This window comes from Amblyomma mixtum, chromosome 2 (assembly GCF_055824585.1).
Source record: "Amblyomma mixtum isolate Tamu chromosome 2, ASM5582458v1, whole genome shotgun sequence".
Lineage (NCBI taxonomy): Eukaryota > Metazoa > Arthropoda > Arachnida > Ixodida > Ixodidae > Amblyomma > Amblyomma mixtum.
In genome coordinates this window covers 226,588,056-226,609,154 of record NC_143013.1, presented here as the reverse complement: position 1 = coordinate 226,609,154, position 21,099 = coordinate 226,588,056, and the positions used below count along the sequence as shown (strand labels likewise).

Here is a 21,099-nt window from a genome sequence, read left to right as displayed (position 1 = left end):
ATGTGTTTTCAAAAACAAGCGCAAGAAATGGCAAAATCGAGGTGGCACGGCAATTTTCGACTTTGATCCTTAGTTAATTCTTATGCAGAGGGATAACCAGCGACTTATTCAAGGCGTCTGGTACTATTTGAGTGGAAATATATGCTCTAATAGTCGCGAGCAGAACACGGTGCTTTTCATCTAAATTGTCTGCTTAGTAAAGCAACTAAAAAAATACCAGCACAGCCAAAGATTTTTCGCTTACTAAAGCCGGAAAGAATGCAGCGAAGATCGTCTTTCGTGCAATGCGGCAAAACTACTGATGCCAGTACTGGTTGCGTGCTCTGAGACAGTTGACTTTGCACTATAGAATGTACAGCCCAACCAGCAGCCGAAAAAGCACTAAAGTAGTATAAGAGATACCGCGCCGAAACTGCGAGAAACCGGTTCCGATGCGTTCCTAGGCACATAGTCTCGTATTCGAATAACAACATTCTACGACTTCGCTGGATCCTTTTTTGATGTCAGAAAACCCGCTGCAAATATCTGTGCCTTTCTGATTGGAGCAATGTGTTTGCCCTTTAGCGGCCCAATTTGAGAGCGCCCTCAACTGAGCATACATAGGCAAGCGCGTACAAAGCGTTCAAGGCAGCTTCCTTGCTGCAATCGCTGACAGAACTGAGTTCGTAATCCATGAACATCCAATTTCTCTTTGTTTCATGGTCACAATTTTTTTAACAAGTTAAAGACTGTAGGATAATTTCAATATACGAGTTTTCAAGAAAAGAGGTTTCCAGATAAGAGAGCTTTCGGAAGCATATTTGTAAAGAACAGATCCCTGTCGTACTTTTCCATGGAAATGTCATGCCGACATCTGTGCACTTCGCCTGTGTCAAATTTCACTTTCAATGCCCTGGTTCCGGCATTGTCCCAGAACACGGCAACCAAGAAAGAAATGGTCGGACATTTAGTATTCAACAATACTAGGAGGGGATCTATAGTGTTAAAGGAGGACGTTCACGTGGTCAAGGCAAGATGATACTTCTTCATCTTCGAAAAGTACAACGCGCGTAGGAAGGTTAGTTTCAATGTCAGCATCGGCAAGAGTGTTCAAATATTCGAAGATTAATTGTTTTTTGTTTTTACTAGGTCGATATTGACGTCATATATCATACAGATATGACCATGCGGAAACAGTCTTGCCCAGCTCCTCGATGAAAGAGGTTATACTTTGCCTCCGTGGCTGATAAGTTGCGATCAAGGTGATGTCAAAGCGTTCATTGTGAATACAGACAGCAATTGATTCAGCGGTGGTCAAAGAGAGAGAGTAGGTTAAAGAAACCCAACTGTCTTTAACAAAAACCGCTATTCCGCGAGTAAAGACGAGTAAAGACACAGTTATTGTATCCCGGTAACCAATATTGGTGCGAAAAGGTTTGTGAAATGTTTATCTCGGTCCAAGCGACAACATTTATGAAATTCCTTAATATAGTAACGACCAAGCATAATTCGTCCAACTGCTTCAGTAAGCTTCTATTTTTTACATAAAGAACAGTGAATCGACGATCAGTTGTCGTAAGGAATGAATCTGGAAAAGTGGAACGATCTGAGAACAAAAGCCACTCAGAAGACAAAAATTATGAGGCACAGTGAAAAGCAGCCCAAAGTTTAGTTAGCAAAGTTTAGCAGCCCAAAGTTTAGGAAGCTTAGTTAGGTCCGACAAATCCTTTACACGAACGGATTAGTAGCCTCCCTTTTTACGCATGTAAATGTGACTATTCTTCGGCAAAACAAATCTGCATGCTTTTGCTTTGACTGCAGTGCGCAACGCCCAAAAAAAGCTCTCTGTTTCCTTTTGATAGCTGCTCTACCAGGAAGAAGCGCGAGTTTTGTTGCCTTTGGGCGAGGTTTGGCGTTTCGGTCGTGTGTTTTGCCAGTTACTTAGAGTGCTGACCGCGAAATATCTTACAAGAAATGGGGAAGGGCCAATCCTACCAGGTGAAACTCAATGCACTGCAACCACTTGATACAGACACAACTGAAACTAACACAAGGCGATAACCAACTATTATATTGTTTTAAAACAAAAGGGGAAACTCTGTACATTCTACTTGCAACATACCGACGGCTCAGCAAGCAGAAAGAGTTTCAGCCTCACGGGTGAGCTCCTCTATTTAATGGCCCACGTACACTGAAAGTGCCTTCAGCACAATATCACTATTGGTGACGATGCCGTTCTCCGTATAGGTGTGAGCCTGAAGAAGATCTAAAGCATCTTTAAGAGGAACAGAGCCGAAGCGGACCGAACCTGAAATGTCATGAAAATGCCTTATGAACTACACGAAATAAGTGGCAATGATCTCACGTTTTTGCCGGACATTCGCTTTCTGGCCGATTTCACCTTCATCTCAAGGCAGCCGGGCTTCATACCTCTTCCACGATCTGCGAAATACCAGCATTTAGCGGGATTTAAGTATCCCCGGCGTTTGTATAAGAACAGTTCAGGCACAAAAACGCTCATTACCCCTGCAATAACGACGCGCAGTCAACTACCACACTTGTTCCTCAGCAGTAGGTAGCTTTGTTTGCAGTAGCCGTAAAATGCTAGTCTCTTATCTTCATGTGCATTGATGATTTCTTGTCCTCATTTTAACCACATAACTGTTCATAGAACCGTTCCTTGCTCAGTGCCCTCACCTCAGCCTGGATGCTATAGGAAGCATGCACTATTGGCAGCAAATGTTTATGGCATTCAACTGCCGCTTTATTTATTATTTATTTAGGTTATTTTTGTGAAGCCTAATAATCCAATGGCTCAATGTGTTGAGGTACGCAACGCGTACAGTCGAGGATAAAAGTCTCTGTATCATGTGATCCGCAAGAAAATCAGATCTCTCCATTATTAGCCGCTGGCTTGAGTCCAGACTTGTGCAGGTGAAAGAAGAGGATTGTCACTTTCATCACCACATGTGTGGTCTTCGACCAGTGGCAAACAATAGAGCGGTGGGCTTCGGTTGCGGATCACGCGGGCTGGAGACTTTTGTCGCCGACTGTACATTCGCTGGGAACATTACCAGGCAACATAATCGCAAGAGGGAGCTAAAATATACTTTTTTTTAGAATTCGCACCCTGAAAACTTTTGCTGCCAGTAGTACTGCAGTTAAATGAGGTGAAAGCGCGAGCAGCTCCTCAGCGGCCCTGCTTGAAAGAAGTAAAAAAGGGGGAATACAGGCCCCTTTTATTATTCGTTTAAAGCATAGACACAGGCCTGCCCGTTCCAGCGTTTTTTCTCGCTGAAGCCCTTCTGCCAGCTCAGTATACAAAAGCTGACGTCACCAGTCAGAAAAGCACTCTCAGAAACTTAAATTCTTCACTTATTGTTCAGGACGAAACCATCTCCTTGTGATGGCTGTTAGGACAAATAGCACGTAGTATATTGTCACACTTTAGGGATAGCAATTAAGCAGTCAGGAAAACAGCAACAAACCTTGCAAACGAAGCTCTTTATTTGGGCTGACTTGCGCCCGCAAATTAACTGAATGACTCGGCGGCGGCGTAAGCAACAAACGTGCTCGTCAGTCGTCGAACTACGAATGCCCGCTGCTCGCGGCATCGTTCAATTTAAAGCCGGCAAGAAAACTTCGAGATAACAGGTCGAAATCATCTAGAGTAATCTGGAAACACGTAGATGCAGCTCTTCATGGCTGTGATCAATCGAGATTAGTCCGGTCGCTTCTCGCGTCACGAACAAATATGATAACACCCCTCTCCTGCGGCCTTGCGCGAACGAACGGACACTACATTGATACGTGGCAATATTTTTGTTCACTGGGAAGCCTTTGGAAAATTGAAGAACGCTTCAACTGGTTCTTGAATGTCTCGACCTTAAGGTGATCTAGATCAGCCATAAATACAACTTCATAGGACCTTCCTTACACAAAAAAGGTGGTCATCACTTGCAATCAAGTGAAATGGCGCACAAGGCCTCGCATTGCATATCCTAAGCCGCTATGCCAAGTGTCACGTGCGAATTTCCTGCGTAACGTGTACTCCTGACCTGCGATGGCGTGGAGAAGCCTCTGGCTGGTTAGTTGGCTGCGTCGTGCTCTAGGTTTGTCCGCCAGAGGTGCAGTGAAGAGCAAACACTGCGATGGTTTCTCCTCCAAGGCTGAAACTGCCAGCAGGTGGACCGTAGTAAAAACGACGTTTTCGTGGAACACCAAGATGCCACTGTCGGACGAAGGGATTCCTGCGCCACAGACAAAAATCACAACGAGAACGAAGCATGCGTACCTCGTTGGCTTTTGATGAAAACTGTGCTCGGCCCATAAAAAACAGAAAGTTCATTACTAATATCGTAACTCAAATTTCAAAAACTGAGGATTACTTACTTTGCGCAATTATAATTTGCCGAGCTTGAAGCTCTAGCATAATTTTGTGACAACTTTGGTAACTAAGTGAGTAGGTCCGTTTTCTTCTCTGTGCGTATTTGTTTCTGTACAGCTTATTTTAAAGTGTAATTAAAGTCCAGTTCCTCTGTTGGTCCGTGTGTGATCATTTGTTCATCGTCTGGCTGTCTGCTACGAGTCCATCGCCAATTAAGCTAGCACCTCGAAGGAAGCGAGGTGGGAAGAAGGAAGAATCTTTGACATTCTTACTCCGGCTTTAGGCATTCGATTATCTTTGTAGGAGGGCGCTAAACAATGGCAGATACTTTAATGCCTGTCCCGTACTACATTATGGAATGAACGCTATCGGCGAAACACTAGCGCAAATAAGTGTGACCGATGCGGCCTGAGTGGACCTCATTCTTTAGACTGCAGTATTGTAAACTAGTTACAGCAGTCCTAATTTAAATTTCTCGTGGAGCGTTGCCAAGAACGTCAATTATACAACGGACATCGCTGCGTTGCTACCGCGGAATCTAAGGTGATATGCTTGCTTAGTACAGAGGCGGCCTTCAAATACAATCGACGAAGAGAAAAAAAGAACTGGAAATAAAAGGACATTGCTGATTTCTTCGCGGATGCAATCTTGCCACAATGAAGCCTGCTACTGCTCTGGCGTCAAAACTTCAGGTACTGATCTAGGTTCGTTTATCAGCTCCTAAATTATCTTTCACTCCAAAGTCAGCAGTAAGTAATATATGCGATATGTTTGGCAGTGTATCCCACATCAATCACATTAACCTCGCTAACCAATGGAATATTGTATTCAGTAACCAATGGTGAGGCTTGAAGCAGCAAACAGGCCGGTCGGATTGGATAAGCTGGCAACGCTGAAAAAGCTCAGAAATTTTCCGCTGCTTTTCTTCCTTCGTTTATGGCCACATTTCCTTCCTTTTCAGGTATTATTTCTCCTAATTTCACTAGTCATTTTAAAGAGCATGAAGAATTTCATCATAGCGCAGTCTCTCTCTCCTCTGAAAAACTGAGGAAGAAAGCGTAAACATTCATTTTGAAAAAGAAAGGTTGAAACAAAAACTAGGAAACTCAGTTACCTCAAAAGCATGAGCGCTCAATATGCAGGTTTGTGCAAAAACAAGATATCACTGAGGCGACCCGCATTGGGAAAATAGCAAAGCACTGGCGCCTCTTCCCCACTTGTCGCCTCTCTTCGCTTCATTTCCGTCTGTTATGGCTTCAATCACCTCTAATTTCTCCACCGCGACCAACGCTTTTTTCATTCATTAATATTAATTACTCACTTTATAATCTATTTCAAAGCTTCATCTAAGTTGGTTGCTTATTTTCGCCCCTAATTAATTAACTAATTTCTCCATACTAAGCAAATTTGGCGCGCATTTACATTTTATCATCTTATATCACATTCAAACATTCTTTTACTTCTAACTCTCCCTCCCTCGAACGATGCAAAGACTGCCGACTCGTTTGTGTCCACTTTATGCGGACTCGAAACTGCGATCATAACCAAGTAATGCTTTCTCAGCACTTAGTCAGGCCATCATGGAGGCCAGAAACGCGAAGATAACATCGGCGAAAATCAAAGCACGAGGGGCTAAAATTCGCATTTCCTTGCTTTTTTAACGTTACAATCCCTAGATGCCTGCGCACAATCCCGCTAAACAAGTCATTGTTTTTCACCGGCGGACTATTACTGGCATTCGTTTACGTACAACGTGTGCTGGAATCATGAATCTTTCATAACTTGTAATGTGGACCCCGCAGAAACTCATGCCGGTTGAATATACTCCGTTGAGCGGCTGCTGCAACATTGCTGATAGTAAGACATATCGAAAAGGTAGGAGAATAAAACGTTGATACCCTGGTATGCACCCGCTTACGACTTACATGAGCTTTACCCTGACCTAGCAGGGCTATGCAACACTCCGATTTGGAGGTGGAAAAGGTGTCCAGCTGTCCAGTAAAGCTTCCACCCTCGCCGAAGTTAGCGACCACACACGTGCCGGTCTCCCGGGATACCACGCAATGTATCTGGAGAGTGGCTGTAATGGAAAGTATTTCAGTGCAGTGGCCGAAAGAAAAAAACGTCGCGCACACTGAATCCTTTCCATTTTCTTAGTTTTCAGCGCGGTCCTCTGCATAAGTACTCACAACGAAGGAGTACAAAATTTCGATGAAGATTCGCCATGCTTCTACGTATAGGGTTACCTGTAAGTTAACCCGCGAGTTAAAAAACTTGTCACTCTTGTTTCGTAAAATGCGACAGAAACTTTTGTGTCTTAGCTTCCTGAAACGTTCGAGTCCCGCACGTTCTAGGAGTAATGTGCTCAATAAAAATCAACGCGGCACAAACTAACCTATAATATATTGGTCTTGAAGTGTGTTGTCGTTAGTAATTTAGTTAATTAAGCAAGGAGGATAGCATTAGGGCCAAAAGTGGTTTCTATAAATGGCACAGGGTTCACCTAGAGTTGACATTTCTCCCTGCGCCAGTGCGTTTGATTGGCCTTGGGCCGGAGGTCAGAACGAATGTTTGCGATTTAATTTAAAATAAGTTTACGTGCTCGACTTTTAAAGGAGGCAAAATAAATACCTTTAAAAATCACAGAGCAAGAACACCTTGTGAACTTTAGAAATAAGTCCTTCAGCCTTGTGTTGAAGTAAATTTGGCCTTCCTTATCATTTACTGCAGGAGTTTCGTAAATGAAGAAACAGAGCTGATATTCGACGAGAAAAGAATGATTCAAGAAGCATCTCGTTTTTCTCGTGCAAGGCATTCTGATTTTGGTTTAATACAAGCAGCTTTCATGTCAACTTGCGTTTTAATTAGTGAGCACGACCAGAAGCATGCGTTTGACGCATTTTACAGCGAATGTTTCAAAACTCTAAATGAAGTCTGTTTTTTTTACTGCAGCTTACGCTAATACATTCATTCATACTGGGCGCTTCATACCTTGCCAACAAATTTTTACAGGTTAATTACAAAGCGTACCATATCCACAACTGAAGAGTTAGGCCTAGTTGTATCCTTACCGATACCAAACAGAGCCACACTAGAGCTCGCTAATTCTTGTTCGTAACTGGTTAATAGGTGCAGAAAAATAAACAAACTCACCTGGATATCTTCCGCTCCCGCAGCTCTACCACTTACCCGTGTTTTGTGAGCTTTTTCAACAATAACGAAAGTGAGGTACTTTTTCGCAATCACTTGCAGCTCGCGACGACAAATGCCCCGCTGAATGATTTGTAGGCTTAGAGTGGGACAATAAATAAAGCACTTCGACCTTGTTTCGCCTTTGCCGTCACAGGGAATGATCTGATGCTGGCAAGCAACCGCGTCGAGCTTTGGAACTGCAGCAAGCCACGACTCCTAGATAACAACGGGGGGTTACTAGTTCCTGGTTTGCTCCGGGCTCCTTTTATAAAGGAAACGTTGCATGAAGGCTACGCAACGTGCGTATCAGGTGACATATCACGATACTACGAGAGAAATTGCCAAATAAAACTGGCAAACAGGGCAATGGCAAAAATGCGTCAGCCAGTCTCGCATAGGAGGGCGATCAAGACTACTCCTACTTGCAGAGCTATCGGACTCGACGCGCCATCTATGAGAAGATAACAAAACTCTTCTCAAAACATGCGAAATGAGCTTTATGGTCACGGTGAACGTTGTACAATGGCATAGAAATTTCGGAGACGTGGGAAAGATCATAAATATGGAATCTCTTTTATATTGCCCAAATCGCAAAGTAAAATAAGTTTTACACCAAGCCATAAATTAAAGAGTGCTCTAATTTGGGTTGCACCGCTTTCCTGGATACAAAAAGAATTTAAAAATACAAGACCAACGAAATTATTTCTGATTTTTTGAAATACACATTGAGCGAGGCGGTAAAATATTGGAGCTAAGTTTATGAACAAGGTTTCAAGGAACATTTTCTTTCTCTACTTACATTACCGTAAGAGGAGAGGTTAGTGCCTCACAAACGCGAGATTTTATTTCTTTAATTAAATGTTGCTGTAAACTACTGTATCAGCAAAGATAACTATGCAGGCGGGACAACTATGGTATGATACAACTTAAAAAACAGCAGTTGCTAACACTGGACCACGGACTGCGGCGTCGTGTATAACTCCGCTGGCAGATCGTTACATTAAACCAAGTCAGTTTTTTAATGTTCAGCTATCTTAAACAAGCCAGGTACCAGAACTCCAGAGCTTATCCTTTTTTTCTTGTGATAAGCTTCTTATTTCGGTACACAAGAAAAGTTTCAACAACGGACTACTTTTTCGTCGTGGAGGAATTCTGTTCGGCGGTCCTGAATGTGGGCGCAGCTTCACTGCAGATTTAAGTTGTATCCGACTATAGGCAAGATAACTCGGCGACGCCGGAAACACAATGGCTGCATTCTTCAATAAATCTAGAGTGAGCGCGTGCGCCACCTTGTGTGCTCTTTATTCATCTTTTGTGGAGCTGTAGATACTTCCTCTAAATTTAAAGAAGTCGAATTTAAAGACGGCATATCAGTGCCCGACTATGCCACACAGATAAGAATTTGGCCAGCATTTCAGGTAAGAAAGGCCTGTCAAGAGACGAAGTAGAAACTCGGATCGTATCTCGTGTTGCGCAAATAAACGCACGACGTAGAATGCTTGTCGCAGCTAAAGGGGAGCACTGTTCGAGCTCAAATTTCACACGGAAATGACATTTGGTCGGCAGAATTATTTCATGCTACATCTGTTTGGGTTGCTTGCCTGAATCAATAAAAAAAAGTCGCATATTCGCATCGTCTGCGGCAACAGCGAAGGAAATAAAGCTCTCCAGTCAGCAATCGCACCGGTGTCGCCATCTCGTTTGTTAGCCTTGAAGATTCAGCAAAGGAGGGAGGCTTCAGGAGGTTTGAAGACGCTCTTTCCACTGGTTTTTTAATGGTCAAAGAAAATTTAGTTTGCTGAAAACTTAGTTTAGCCAAACTAAGTTTTCTGTGACCATTAAAAAACAGGTTGAAAGAGCGTCTATAAACCTCCCTTCCGCCCTCTCTCCGCCACAGCAAGCCCTCCTTTGCTTAATCTTCAAGGCCAACAAACGAGATGGCGCCACCGGTGCGATTGCCGACAGAACCGACTGTTGTGGACGGGGGGGAGTAGCCTGGTTGCTGGGGCAGGCCCACATCATGTGATAGGTGTACGTAGACACCGTGCTACAGTGCGGGGAGCTGCCGCTAAAGGAGGGGTCAAATATTTTAGTGCTGCCGGGCACAGCAATGTATTGGTGAGAAGGCGGAGAAGGAGCCGCTCATCCGCCTTCTTGAGGCCTCTACGTGGGAGGGGTCGAATGCGATGATTATCTTGACAGTGTGTTGTAATATCTTTGAACGAATGGGCCAGAAAAAAATCGGGTTCCTTATCGTGTGGGGAAGAAAAACGGCCCGGTGAGCGAGCGCGCGTGCGGCTGCGTCTGCTTCCTTGTCTCCTGCCAACCTCTGATGAGCAAGGGCCCATATAAGGTAATGGTGTGCGGGGTCCGTATCCTGTATGCAATTTTGGTAGATTCGATAGGCTAGGAAGGGAATGCAGCCTTGTTCGACATTCAGACAGGCCCCTCATGAATCGATGATTATGTATTTTGAATCGGCATGTTAGTCCGCGAGAGCAATTGCGACCTCTTCTGCGTGTGTTGCACTGCGGGCTCTAAAGGTGAGGCCTTTAACTGAGGTGATATTGTGAACTACCGCGGCCATGTACCATCCCTAGTGATGAGTACCGGAGGCGTCCACGTAGTATACACCTGTTTTGCTGCCATAATGTCGGGTGAAGGCTTCCGCTCGTGCCAGGCGCCGACCATTATAATCTTTGTGTGACGATTTGGCGACAAGAGGTCGCACATAGAAGTCGCTTCTTCAGAGTTCTGGGATGTGAAATCTGTCTTCCTTAAGAGTGGTGTGCTGGATGTGGAGTCGAGCAAAAAGGCGGCGACCCGACTCTGTGTGCGACAGGCGCATGTCCTGGTTTGTAAGGTGCACTTCCCGGAGCTCCCGGAAAGTATGCAGCACACCAAGGGCCTTAAGCCGGCTGATTGAAGTAGAGATGGGCAGGTCCAAGGCGCGCTTAATAATTTTGCGAGGGAGGAGCTCAAGGGCATCCTTCTCTTGTTTTCGTAGGTTAAGATAAGGAGTGGAACAGAGAATTCAAATGCGTTTGGCAGCCGCAAGGCATCCTTATTTCGTAATCCCCCGCGTTTGTTGGAAACCCGGCGGGCCATACTGCCCACGTGGCCCCCCACCTTGCGGAGTTTGGCCAGTGTAGTGTCTGGCCGTCTGTGTTTGTGATTGTAGAGTCTGAGTACCCGCATCACGTCAGTTTCGCGTACAGCACGCTGTCAACAGAAAGAGAGATTTGAGTTTAGCACTTCGGCGACGGGCGGAGGTGCGCAAAATCCGATTTTTTAGGGGAACATTGACGACTGCAGCGGCGGATGTAGCGGAATACTGGATTCAGCGTTTCTGAAATCACCGTTCGAAGGCGCGTCTTCGCTTCACTTCTCAGTGCGCAACCTTTGCAGAGGTCAAACGATCACAATGACACCCCATTGTTTTCGCCTTCACAGCACATAAGCAGTATTAAGTGCCATCTGAATTTTTTTAAGGGTAGACAGAGGCACTAGAGATTTGCATGTATCACGAACAAAAGGTGATACATGCAAAGAATAAGCTGTCGTGGTTAGGTATTTGGTCATAAAGAATAGCAGGAATAGGTGACTTCCCTATAACCGCGATCCCTCTATCGCGAGAACAGCGGTCACGGCTGTACACTTTGTAACCTGGAGGAACAATTGTGTTGCTAAAAAATTATGTGCGGATTATATGAAAGAAGCAGATAATGAACAGTATTTGAACAGAAGCAGATAATGAACAGCGCCGCTCCACTCGCATACTCAGCGAACCTAATCTAACAAAGGCAGGAGGAACTTCAGTCCTCAACCCTCCCAAGCTTAGGACTGTCAAAGGTGCTAGAGCACCGCTACACTGCTTTGTAGCAAACACCTTGGGCTGTATATTTTTGACAAAGACAGTACATAGGTTATCAACTGTATTCACAATGCTTCTGGCATTTCTAGAGATCATGCATGAAACGCTGTTCAAACTGAGAGCGTTAGCTCTCTGAATGAGTGGTTCATCTAGCCGGCACTCGCATGTTGACTAAGACATCTCTGACATTAAAAGCTTCATCAACGCGAAGTTAATCTTCAAGTAAATATACCTTCTTTCGAGCGTCTCTCTGAGCTTTTTGCACTTGGCCGAAGCAGCTTTCGCCTTTTTAACGTTTCTGCCGAGAAGTCGTTCTGAATAGAAATGCTTGATCCTTTAAGTTCCAGCACGCCAGGACACATCATTTCTTTCTTACGGCAATCCTCGAAGTAGAGAATCACTGGGACAGTTAGAGGAGCCCTTCCCCTTTCAATGAATATGTGTGAGGCGGAACGGCATCACAATAAAGTAGTAGAGGTCGCCGGTAGTGAAAAAAAGCGATTTCCTGCCTGTTAGCAGCCTCCATGGCTGCTTACCAGTAGCAGGAACCTATGTGCAGAAATGAAAATAATTTTGCTGCCTGCAGGCAGCAGAGGGCATTGTCGATACGTACAAGAGGATATAAACCTTTGTGCGTGATCTTGTTGAGTCTACAGTAATGAAGGAAAATTCGATGGCTCTGTACATCAAGGGCTGGTGCCGCTGCGGGCTGGACTACACGACATGGAAGCATGTGATCTACTTGTTGGGTGACGATGTGGCGCTTAGTCACCAACACGCTATACGGGCGCTTGGAAAAAGGGATAGCATTGCGGTATAAATGTAGTGAATGACGAGGGTTGTGGAGCTAAGCGATGTCTGCGGGAAGTGCAAGGAAAAGGGGAAGCGCCCAAGCCATGCGGCGATCTCGTTGGGCTGGCGAATGGTTATTATTGAGAGAACGGGCAAGAATAGCAACGGAGTCTTAGGTCGGTGGAGGAGTAGATGAATCGATAACACCTATCCCAAAAGGCGAAGTGTCATGTGACACTACATGTGTCTTGAATTCGCCAAAATAAAACGTAAACGGGCCAGAAAATGGTTTGAAACGTTCATGACGGTGGTGAAATCGCGGATCGCATGTGCGAAAATAAAGGCAGGAGGAAACAGAGGGGAGCGGCAGTAGCATCAGTGGGAGCAAAAATAACAGTTGAAAACGAAAAGCAACTGCGCGAGGGAGCCATAACGCCTGAGGCGAAGGCAGGGATCTCATTAACTTCGGCGACGAGCATTTTACCGGACATGAGGGGGTGACACCGTACACATATCGTATGTACACTTTCCACCATCACGATTTTGCTTTCCTGCTGCGAGCTTCGCGAACACTCTCACTTTCCCATGATGCAGATTACGTCAACATCCGGATGACCCAAGTTCCAGGAAAGCCACTTCAACCCATCTATTAAGCATCATCGCTCCTCATGCCTGCAGCAAGCGTGGCCATATCCTATTGACCGCGCTTCAAAAGCACGCCGCTGCAGACATGGTACAAAAAGCCACTCACTGTGACGCGGGTTCGCCTCGCCGTAAACACGTGCACACAGGATGCGACCTAACGACTCCGGCCATGAGGGGAGTTTGACGTTTCCCGTAATCCCCCGCCATTCTGCGCCCCCCTTCTCCCGCTGGGTTGACTGACCCCTTTCTGTGCGGGTGTGCGGAGGGCCCAAGAAAAAGAAAATAATGGGCATTCCACTATCGCGAATCGGATACGGCAAACAAAATACAGCACCGCGAACTTCACTGAGTCCCTACAGGAGCCTGAGGAAACAAGTGGTGAGGAAGGAGCATGACCGTAGCGGTACAAATTGAAGACCTGCAGGCTATGAACAGCCGATAATGTAATGGCCGCCAACACCACCCGGAATACACCAGCGGGCAGTGTATAGGTATGGATCCCCATTCTCCGCCGCTCACACGGTGAAAAAGGTTTGCGCCGCTACTTCACAATATGCAGCACTTCTCCGAATTGCAGAACTTAAGTTCAAACTGGTCCCTGATACAGGAATATTATTCCAGCGGCGGCAACCGCTTCGAGAAGTGATGCATGTGATGCACCTAAAGCTCTATGCCATAAAGAAAGCTTTGTGTGTTCATTTTTAGAGTTTTATTGTATCATAATTAGAATATTCATGCGAATGCAATCCCGGAGTCAATATGTCGGTGTATAGCCTCCACGAAAACCTAAAAAATTTAGGGGGAAGCTTAAGCTTCGTGCGACGCGACTCCGTTAATGGTTAATTCTTACGTTCTCTCTCAATTAATCTCTCTTTCTAATTGCACACACTCTTTAGCATACATCTGTAGGCATACCAGACCACACGGTGCACAAGACACACCAGGTCTCCCTTTAACAAAGTCGAACGAGCATGCCTCAATGACTTGGGGGTAGCGAGTCCGACTCGAGACCTAAAGGTCATATGACTTCGATTCACAGCGATTGCCTTGATTTTCTTTTCAACGTAATTAATTTTCTTTCCATTATTATATGTATCCTACTACCTCATAGTCACAATGGTACCCTATGTAACCCACATTTTAACCCGATTGATACGCAGCGATCGGCGAAAGCAGAGATTCTACGCATACTTTTATTTCCGTGTGCCTACATTGCAACTATGTTGCCTTTACGGGATCTTTTTATTCACTGAAACCTGAAAAAAAAAATAAAAGCGAAAGCGAAGCCGCCACGCGACTGTTTGGAAGGCACTCCACGCGTTGGCTCCACCTACCTTCAGCGGCGAGTTCTAGAAAGGGCAGGAGCTGGGACGTTTAATCCGATTTAATTTAGGGAAATCGACCGCGCAGGACTCTATAGAAGTTTCGAGTTCCCGTTGTAAAAACACGAGTTGAGATTCCGTTTTAGTGCACCTTTCACATGTAACCTCATTGTCAGCCGCAATAACTTGACACTGAGAGAAATAATTTAATTTACTCTAATTAATTAATTTTACTTCATTGATTTTAATAAAGTGACTCAGTGGCCGCGACCAGTTAATTAATGCAGGAGACAATGTGCTGAGAGAGAGAGATCTCGCTCTGCGTTTAGGGGAGAAGACAGAGAGGTAGAGAACGGTGGGGTTAACCTAAATGGCCGAACTAAAGCGAAACCAACGTTCGCTGAATAATGCCCTAAGCCGTCAATCTTAGCTCTACAATTTAGAAGGAATCGAGGACGTGCTTGCCACAGCTCGCAACTTCCCGCGAAGAAAATATTGGAGCCGTTTTTACAAATCTGCCGCGGCGGCACCTCGAAAACGGGAGGGGAGACCAAGCACTTTTGCTGTGGGTGCTCAAATATGGTATAGAAGCAACGCAACCCGTCAACCTTGGGTATTAGCTTGATGGACGCTGCTGCTGACCGTCTGCACTGCAGCAAGCGGTGAGCTTTTCACATTATAGGTGCAGACACGATTTCCACGTTCATTTGAGCAAACAGGTTCGTGGCGCCATCTTAGGAACGACCATGCAAGCGTCGGTCAAAGAAATCAATAGCAGAGAACGACGGAGACGCGCGCCGAAATTGGAACGACGAGAAGTTGAACATCACCGAGGATCATAAATATATATCGTATAACAAATACGTCAGAGAAAGCAGCCTCTTCACTCGACAGATAAACTCAAGAGGCGGCAATCACAGAACGGTTTTCAGTCGCAAAAGGTCCCAGCACTTTGTTATATCAAACAGAACTTTAAAAGTATGCCAAATCTAGTTTTCAATTCGCGAATAGAAATAGAAAGGAGGAACTTGTGAACATTACAGAGCTAATTTTAAATCCACCTCTAAGCAGCGCCTTGTTCGTAGTGTTAAGTTAATTTTGGAGAACAGAACGCATGAAGTATAGTTACATGATTCCGCTCAAAAACCATCACTGCACGGTTTGAGAAGCCAGAAGACTAAACGAGGCAATGCGCTAATTTCTCATTTAACAAGGTAACCGCATATTCAGCTAGGCACCTCCAACGTACGCACTAGCGAAGTAAGTAGAACTCTGGCAGGCCCATGTAATCTGGGATATCAGTGTACGACAAAGAAGCCGTGGTGATCGAAAAGTTGGTCAAATCTTTATGGGGGCGACGTTAAACCTCAGAAACCAAACCAAACGTGAATATTGCCACGTAGCATTGTAGTGCCCGTTCGTTCGCGCAAGGCAGCAGGAAAGGGGTGTTATCATTTGTGTTCGCGACGCGAGAAGCGACCGGGCTAATCTCGATTGATCACAGCCATCCCGAGCGGCATCTACGTGTTTCCAGATTACTCTAGACGATCTCGACCGGTTATCTCAAAATTTCCTTGCCGGCTTTAAATTGAACGATGCCGCCAGCAGCCGGCATTCGTAGTTCGACGACCGACGAGCACGTTTGTTGCTTACGCCGCCGCCGAGTGATTCAGTTCTTTTGTGGGCGCAAGTCAGCCCAAATAAAGAGCTTCGTTTCCAAGACTGGTTGGTGTCTTCCTGGCCGCTGGACTGCCGTCACTACAACGTGACAATATACTATATTAATGTGATATCATTTAATTGTCAGCTCTGAAACATTTACCGGTTTCAGGTAACAAATTCCCTGCATGGTCGAGAGGCTCATGACGTCATCAAGAACACTAAATTTGAAAATCTGTGGATTATAATCTTCACCTGCCTTTCGTTAGATTACCCTGATTGGAGTAAACTAATCTGGCCCACTGCTTTACCTTAACTGGCCTCTAATCCACTTCAGTCCGGCCACTAATCCCCACATACCTAACATAATCTACTGATTCCCACTAATCCATCTCAATACATATTCTGGAATGGGCCTACTTCAAAAAGTTCGGTGTCCCCTGGCATTTTTGAGCAGGGGGGGGGGGGGCGCGGAAGTGAGGGGCAACTTTCAAATGCTTTCACATTTTATTTTTAAGAATGCGATCAAGATCGCCCCAATTTTAATTTTGTATACGCATTTTTATTCCAGATTAAGAGAGAATAATGTATATTTTCTTTGCATTCATTATGAATGCCCTGTATTTAGAGCTTTTGCCGCAATATGCGACCATTGTGAAACTTTTAACATAAGCTAAACAGCTGAACTAATGGAAAGCACCAATTTGGTGTCACCTGCATATATGAAAAATCTACAGCATCAATGCTTTTGGCTCCCGCTCTCGACAGACTCAGTCGAAGAGGGATGCAAACGGGAATGAGAACTTAAAGGGCCTTTTTTAAACTTGCAGTGTCAATTATTGTCGTCTTGGCACATTCCAATGGAGTCGGCACTCCAGGAATTCCGCCAAGCCTCTCGTGCCCAGCTTCCGAAGGCTCCGAAATAAAGGCTAAGATTTGGCTGTCGCGCAACGCGATGTACCACTGTGTTCTCTGTATTTTCCTTCTGCTCATTTCCCGCAAGCAGCGAACGCCCTTGGCCTCCAAGTCTGCTTCGTGTGTGTTCCGGCTTGGTGTGAAACGACTAACAGACGGAGTGAGTTTATATATAAAAAGAAAAGATTGACGGGGCCAGAAAAGGCATGGCAAGGGGCGTGTGCTATAGCATTTGAGCGGTGCCGCGGATCCGAAGGTTGCATTTGGCTATAGGTCTGTGTAGTTGTATTTGGAGCACTTGCGCCTCTCGTTTCGTTGCTCACTGCGCCGAGGCATGCGGGTAAGCGCTCCATAGTGTGGCATGGTACGCTCTCGACAAACTGGTCTCGACAAACCGCAGTCGCTTTGGGAGGTTAAACCTCCATAAACCTCCATAAACATGTATATACCGGTTACATCGCTAAGTGGTTTACCAACGAAATATTTGTTCTTCAGTCAAAAGGGCAATTAAAAGTGTCGTGTCCGGTCGCTGTGTTGAATGCAGCGAAAGACGCACACGGTACTTTAAGACTTCGTTTATTTAAAGCCGATGAGGGTGCGACCAGCGTCGACCGAGGCAGGAGCCGAACTGGCCGCCCGAAGAAAGGAGGGAGTGGAGAAGCGTCCACGGCAGGGAGTGGCTTCCCAGAACAGGAGGAGGGTGCGGGGGCGCACCGTGGGGGGGCATCCGGCGACAGCGTGCGACGAGGGGCAAGCGGTCGTTAGGAGGAGGATTGAGTGGTCGTTAGGAGGAGGATGCGAACTGTCGTTAGGAGGAGGATTGAGTGGTCGTTAGGAGGAGGATGCGAACTGTCGTTAGGAGGAGGACGCGGGGGCGCACACACACAAAAGCAATAAGGGGACACAACACTTCCTTCCCCCTTAGAAAGTTGCCTGGTATCGTGCAGGGGGTCGGCGCTCACGCGTGGAGGCGCGCTGGCTTTGTGCGCTCGGGGGAGAAACACTTGTAGGCTGGCTGTTGTTCGCTGTGTCTCCTGGGTCTGTCCTGGGCGAAGTCTCTTCTTCCGGGAAGAGGTGCCAGGCTATGTGGGAAAATGGTGCACGTGTTCTCTCCGCTGGCGGACAGCTCTCAGACGGCGTCGTAAATCTACGCAGCTGGTTGAGATGTCGGCGTGCTACTGTGCCATGTATGTTGACGAGCCAAGAGCGCAGGCCTATGCGTCTGACAATTGTAGCTTCCTCCCAGCGTGGCTTTTTCAGAAACTGTCGGGCGAGGACGCGCTGCCCCTCATTAAGCGTGCCGCAGCGCGGAATTGCTTTTTCTTCCCGGAACGTCTCTGCCTTTGGCTCGGGGAGGATGGCTGTGAGCTGGGTTCGCATTTCACGCTCGAACATCATTTTCGAGGGGGTCTCGCCTGTTGTGCTCTGAACCGTCGTGTGCTGCTTGAAGAGAAAGCGCGCAAGGCGGCGCTGCAGCGAGCCTGTCTGATCTCTTTCAAGGGCGCGTTTTAGCTCGGCTACGTAGCGCTCGGCTTGTCCGTTTGTCGCTGGGTGGTAGGGGGCCGATGTAACTGATGAGATCCCGTTGTCGCGATAAAACTTGAGGATCTCCGCAGACACAAACGGTGTTCCGTTGTCCGACACTACCTTGCGCGGCAGGCCGAACGTTGCAAATAGTGATCGGAGGTTGTCAATGACTGCTGCCGAAGTCGTCTGTTTCATTTGCCTTATCTCAAGCCACTTTGTGTAGGCATCTACGACCACAAGGAAAGTGCAGCCCTCAATTGGTCCTGCAAAATCAATGTGCAGTGTGTGCCATGGTGTGTCTGGCTTTTCCCATTCTGGGACAGGAGCTTTCGGCGGGGCGCTCCGGCTGCTCTGGCAAGGCTTGCATTCTCGCACCACTGTTTCGATGTCGTTGTCAATTCCAGGCCACCACATGTAGCTTCTGGCACACTTTTTCATTGCAACGATGCCCCGATGTCCGGCGTGGATGAGAGACATAGCTTGTGCGCGTAGTTCTCTCGGCATCACAACTCGGGACCCAAATATGATGCAGCCGCGATGGGTGCTCAACTCTGTAGCTCGCCTGCGGTAAGCGTCGAAGTTGTCCCCTTTGAGTTTATGCACGTTGCCTTGTTGAACAGCTGTGTAAACTAGCCGGAGAGCTGCGCACTTCTGCGTAGATGCTGCAACTGTGCCTGCTGTAAGCGGAGGTTCTGGCAGTGCTTCGAACATCAGAACGTCTCCTGGTGGAAATGGTTCGTCAACAGTTGCGTCTAGTGGCAGACGGCTTAGCGCATCGGCGTTTTGATGTTTGCCGCATATCATCACGCCTAGTGGAGGAAACCAGTTTCTCCCTAGAAGGCTTGATCCTGTGCCCTTCACAACAAGCAGAGGTAGCGTATGGGTCTGGCCGTTGTAGTTAACCTGCACGTTGGCAGAGCCCAATAGTGGCAGATTCTGTCCTGACCACGTTCGCAGGTGCGTGTCGTCTTGTTGCAGGGCGGGTGCGTCAGATGGCCATGAAGTTCGGAACGTGTCCTCACTGATCAGAGTACAGGCTGCGCCGGAGTCCACCTCGAACTTAATCAGCTGGTGATGTACGCTTACTTCTGTAAAAATCTTCGGTCGCGTGCCGAGATTCATGGTGTTCAGGTCGTACAACACAGATGGTGTTGCTGATGTTGTTCCATGGAGATCAGATAGCGGCGTATTCTCTGAGGCGTTGACGCTGTGATTAGGCTGGGAAGGTGACTTTATCTTGGCAAGTCTCCGTTTCGTAATGCATGCTCTTTCGATATGCCCTCGCTTGTGGCAAAAATTACACGTGGCTGACTGGAATCGACATCCCTGGGGGTTGTGTTGGTCGTCACACCGCCAGCAGCGTTGTGCCTTTTTGACCGATTTTACAACAACAGAAGGCTTGCGCACCTGGTTGCTTGTCTGGTGTACCGGCTCGGTGTTCCGGCGAATCCCTCTCTGCTGGTGACCGGCGCTCTCCGCTCGAACGGCGATGTCGTAAGCTTTGCTGAATGTGAGGTCCTTCTCAGCGAACAGGCGCTGCTGCAGTGACTCGTCACTCAGTCCGCACACAAATCTGTCGCGTAACATCACGTCCAAGGGAAGAATGGTGGTGTTAGCAGAAGAAGCTGCGTCTCCCTCCTGCCCGGTAGCTGTTGTCGACAGCGTTCCAAAATTGCAGTCGGCAGCGAGCTTCTTGAGCGCGGCTACGTAGGCGCTCACAGTTTCTCCTCCCAGTTGATCTCGTCGTTGGAAGCGAGCCCGGCTGTAGACCTCGGATGGCCTTGGGTCGTAGTGCTTTTGCAGCGCTTTTACGATGTCGTCGTAAGACACTGCCGCTGGTGTGCTTGGCTGAATAAGGGCGCAGACAGTATCGTAAGTCTGCTCCCCGCACAGCGTCAGCAGGTTGGCCCTCTTCAAGGCTGGGTCTGTGATGTTGTTAGCTTCAAAGTAGAACTGAAGGCGTCCAACCCACGATGACCACGATGAGCCGTTGAACTCTGGTATCTGATTGGGAAACCCTCGCGTAGCCATGGCTTGTCAATAGCGTTGCGTAGCGCGGGTCGAATCCACTTTCTCGTCGCCACTGTCGTGTCCGGTCGCTGTGTTGAATGCAGCGAAAGACGCACACGGTACCTTAAGACTTCGTTTATTTAAAGCCGATGAGGGTGCGACCAGCGTCGACCGAGGCAGGAGCCGAACTGGCCGCCCGAAGAAAGGAGGGAGTGGAGAAGCGTCCACGGCAGGGAGTGGCTTCCCAGAACAGGAGGAGGGTGCGGGGGCGCACCGTGGGGGGGCATCCGGCGACAGCGTGCGACGAGGGGCAAGCGGTCGTTAGGAGGAGGATTGAGTGGTCGTTAGGAGGAGGATGCGAACTGTCGTTAGGAGGAGGATTGAGTGGTCGTTAGGAGGAGGATGCGAACTGTCGTTAGGAGGAGGACGCGGGGGCGCACACACACAAAAGCAATAAGGGGACACAACAAAAAGCTTTGTCGCACAATATTTATTTTTTACACTTATATCTACTGTATATCTCCCAATACATACATTGGTAAATAGCGTACTGACCTTGCGCTTTCTGTCTCCTGCTATCGGAGATGAAGAAATGCTAAACTTTTTTCGTAGAACAACAATATTCTCGTCTAATTCATTTAGGGGGAAGGTGAAACGGCTCATGGTGATAGACGGATACCGCAGCGGTGGCCTAGTCGTTTGAGCATCCGCCTCGCATGTGGGAGGTGCGGGGTTCGATCCCCAGCGCCGCCGGGTACCCACCGGTGATACAATGGGCTCAAGCTTTCTCCTGTCTG

General features: G+C 47.1%; 1 protein-coding gene across 5 annotated transcripts in view; it reads right to left on the bottom strand.

The window, feature by feature from the left end:
• Positions 1–7,945, bottom strand: part of LOC149362793 (uncharacterized) — a 31,135-nt gene extending 23,190 nt beyond the window's left edge. For 3 of the 5 annotated variants that reach the window (XM_089573217.1, XM_089573219.1, XM_089573221.1), the window contains exons 1-3: positions 6,292–6,443; positions 4,038–4,229; positions 2,345–2,421 (exon numbers count right to left, since the gene is read on the bottom strand). In XM_089573217.1, coding sequence (XP_089429343.1) covers positions 2,345–2,407 — 63 coding nt within the window. In that variant the 5' untranslated portion in view covers positions 2,408–2,421; positions 4,038–4,229; positions 6,292–6,443. Of the gene's footprint in view, positions 1–2,344; positions 2,422–4,037; positions 4,230–6,291; positions 6,444–7,519 lie in introns of those variants that run through there. The other 2 variants (XM_089573218.1, XM_089573220.1) reach the window with 2 other exon arrangements.
• Between the last annotated feature and the right edge of the window lie 13,154 nt (positions 7,946–21,099).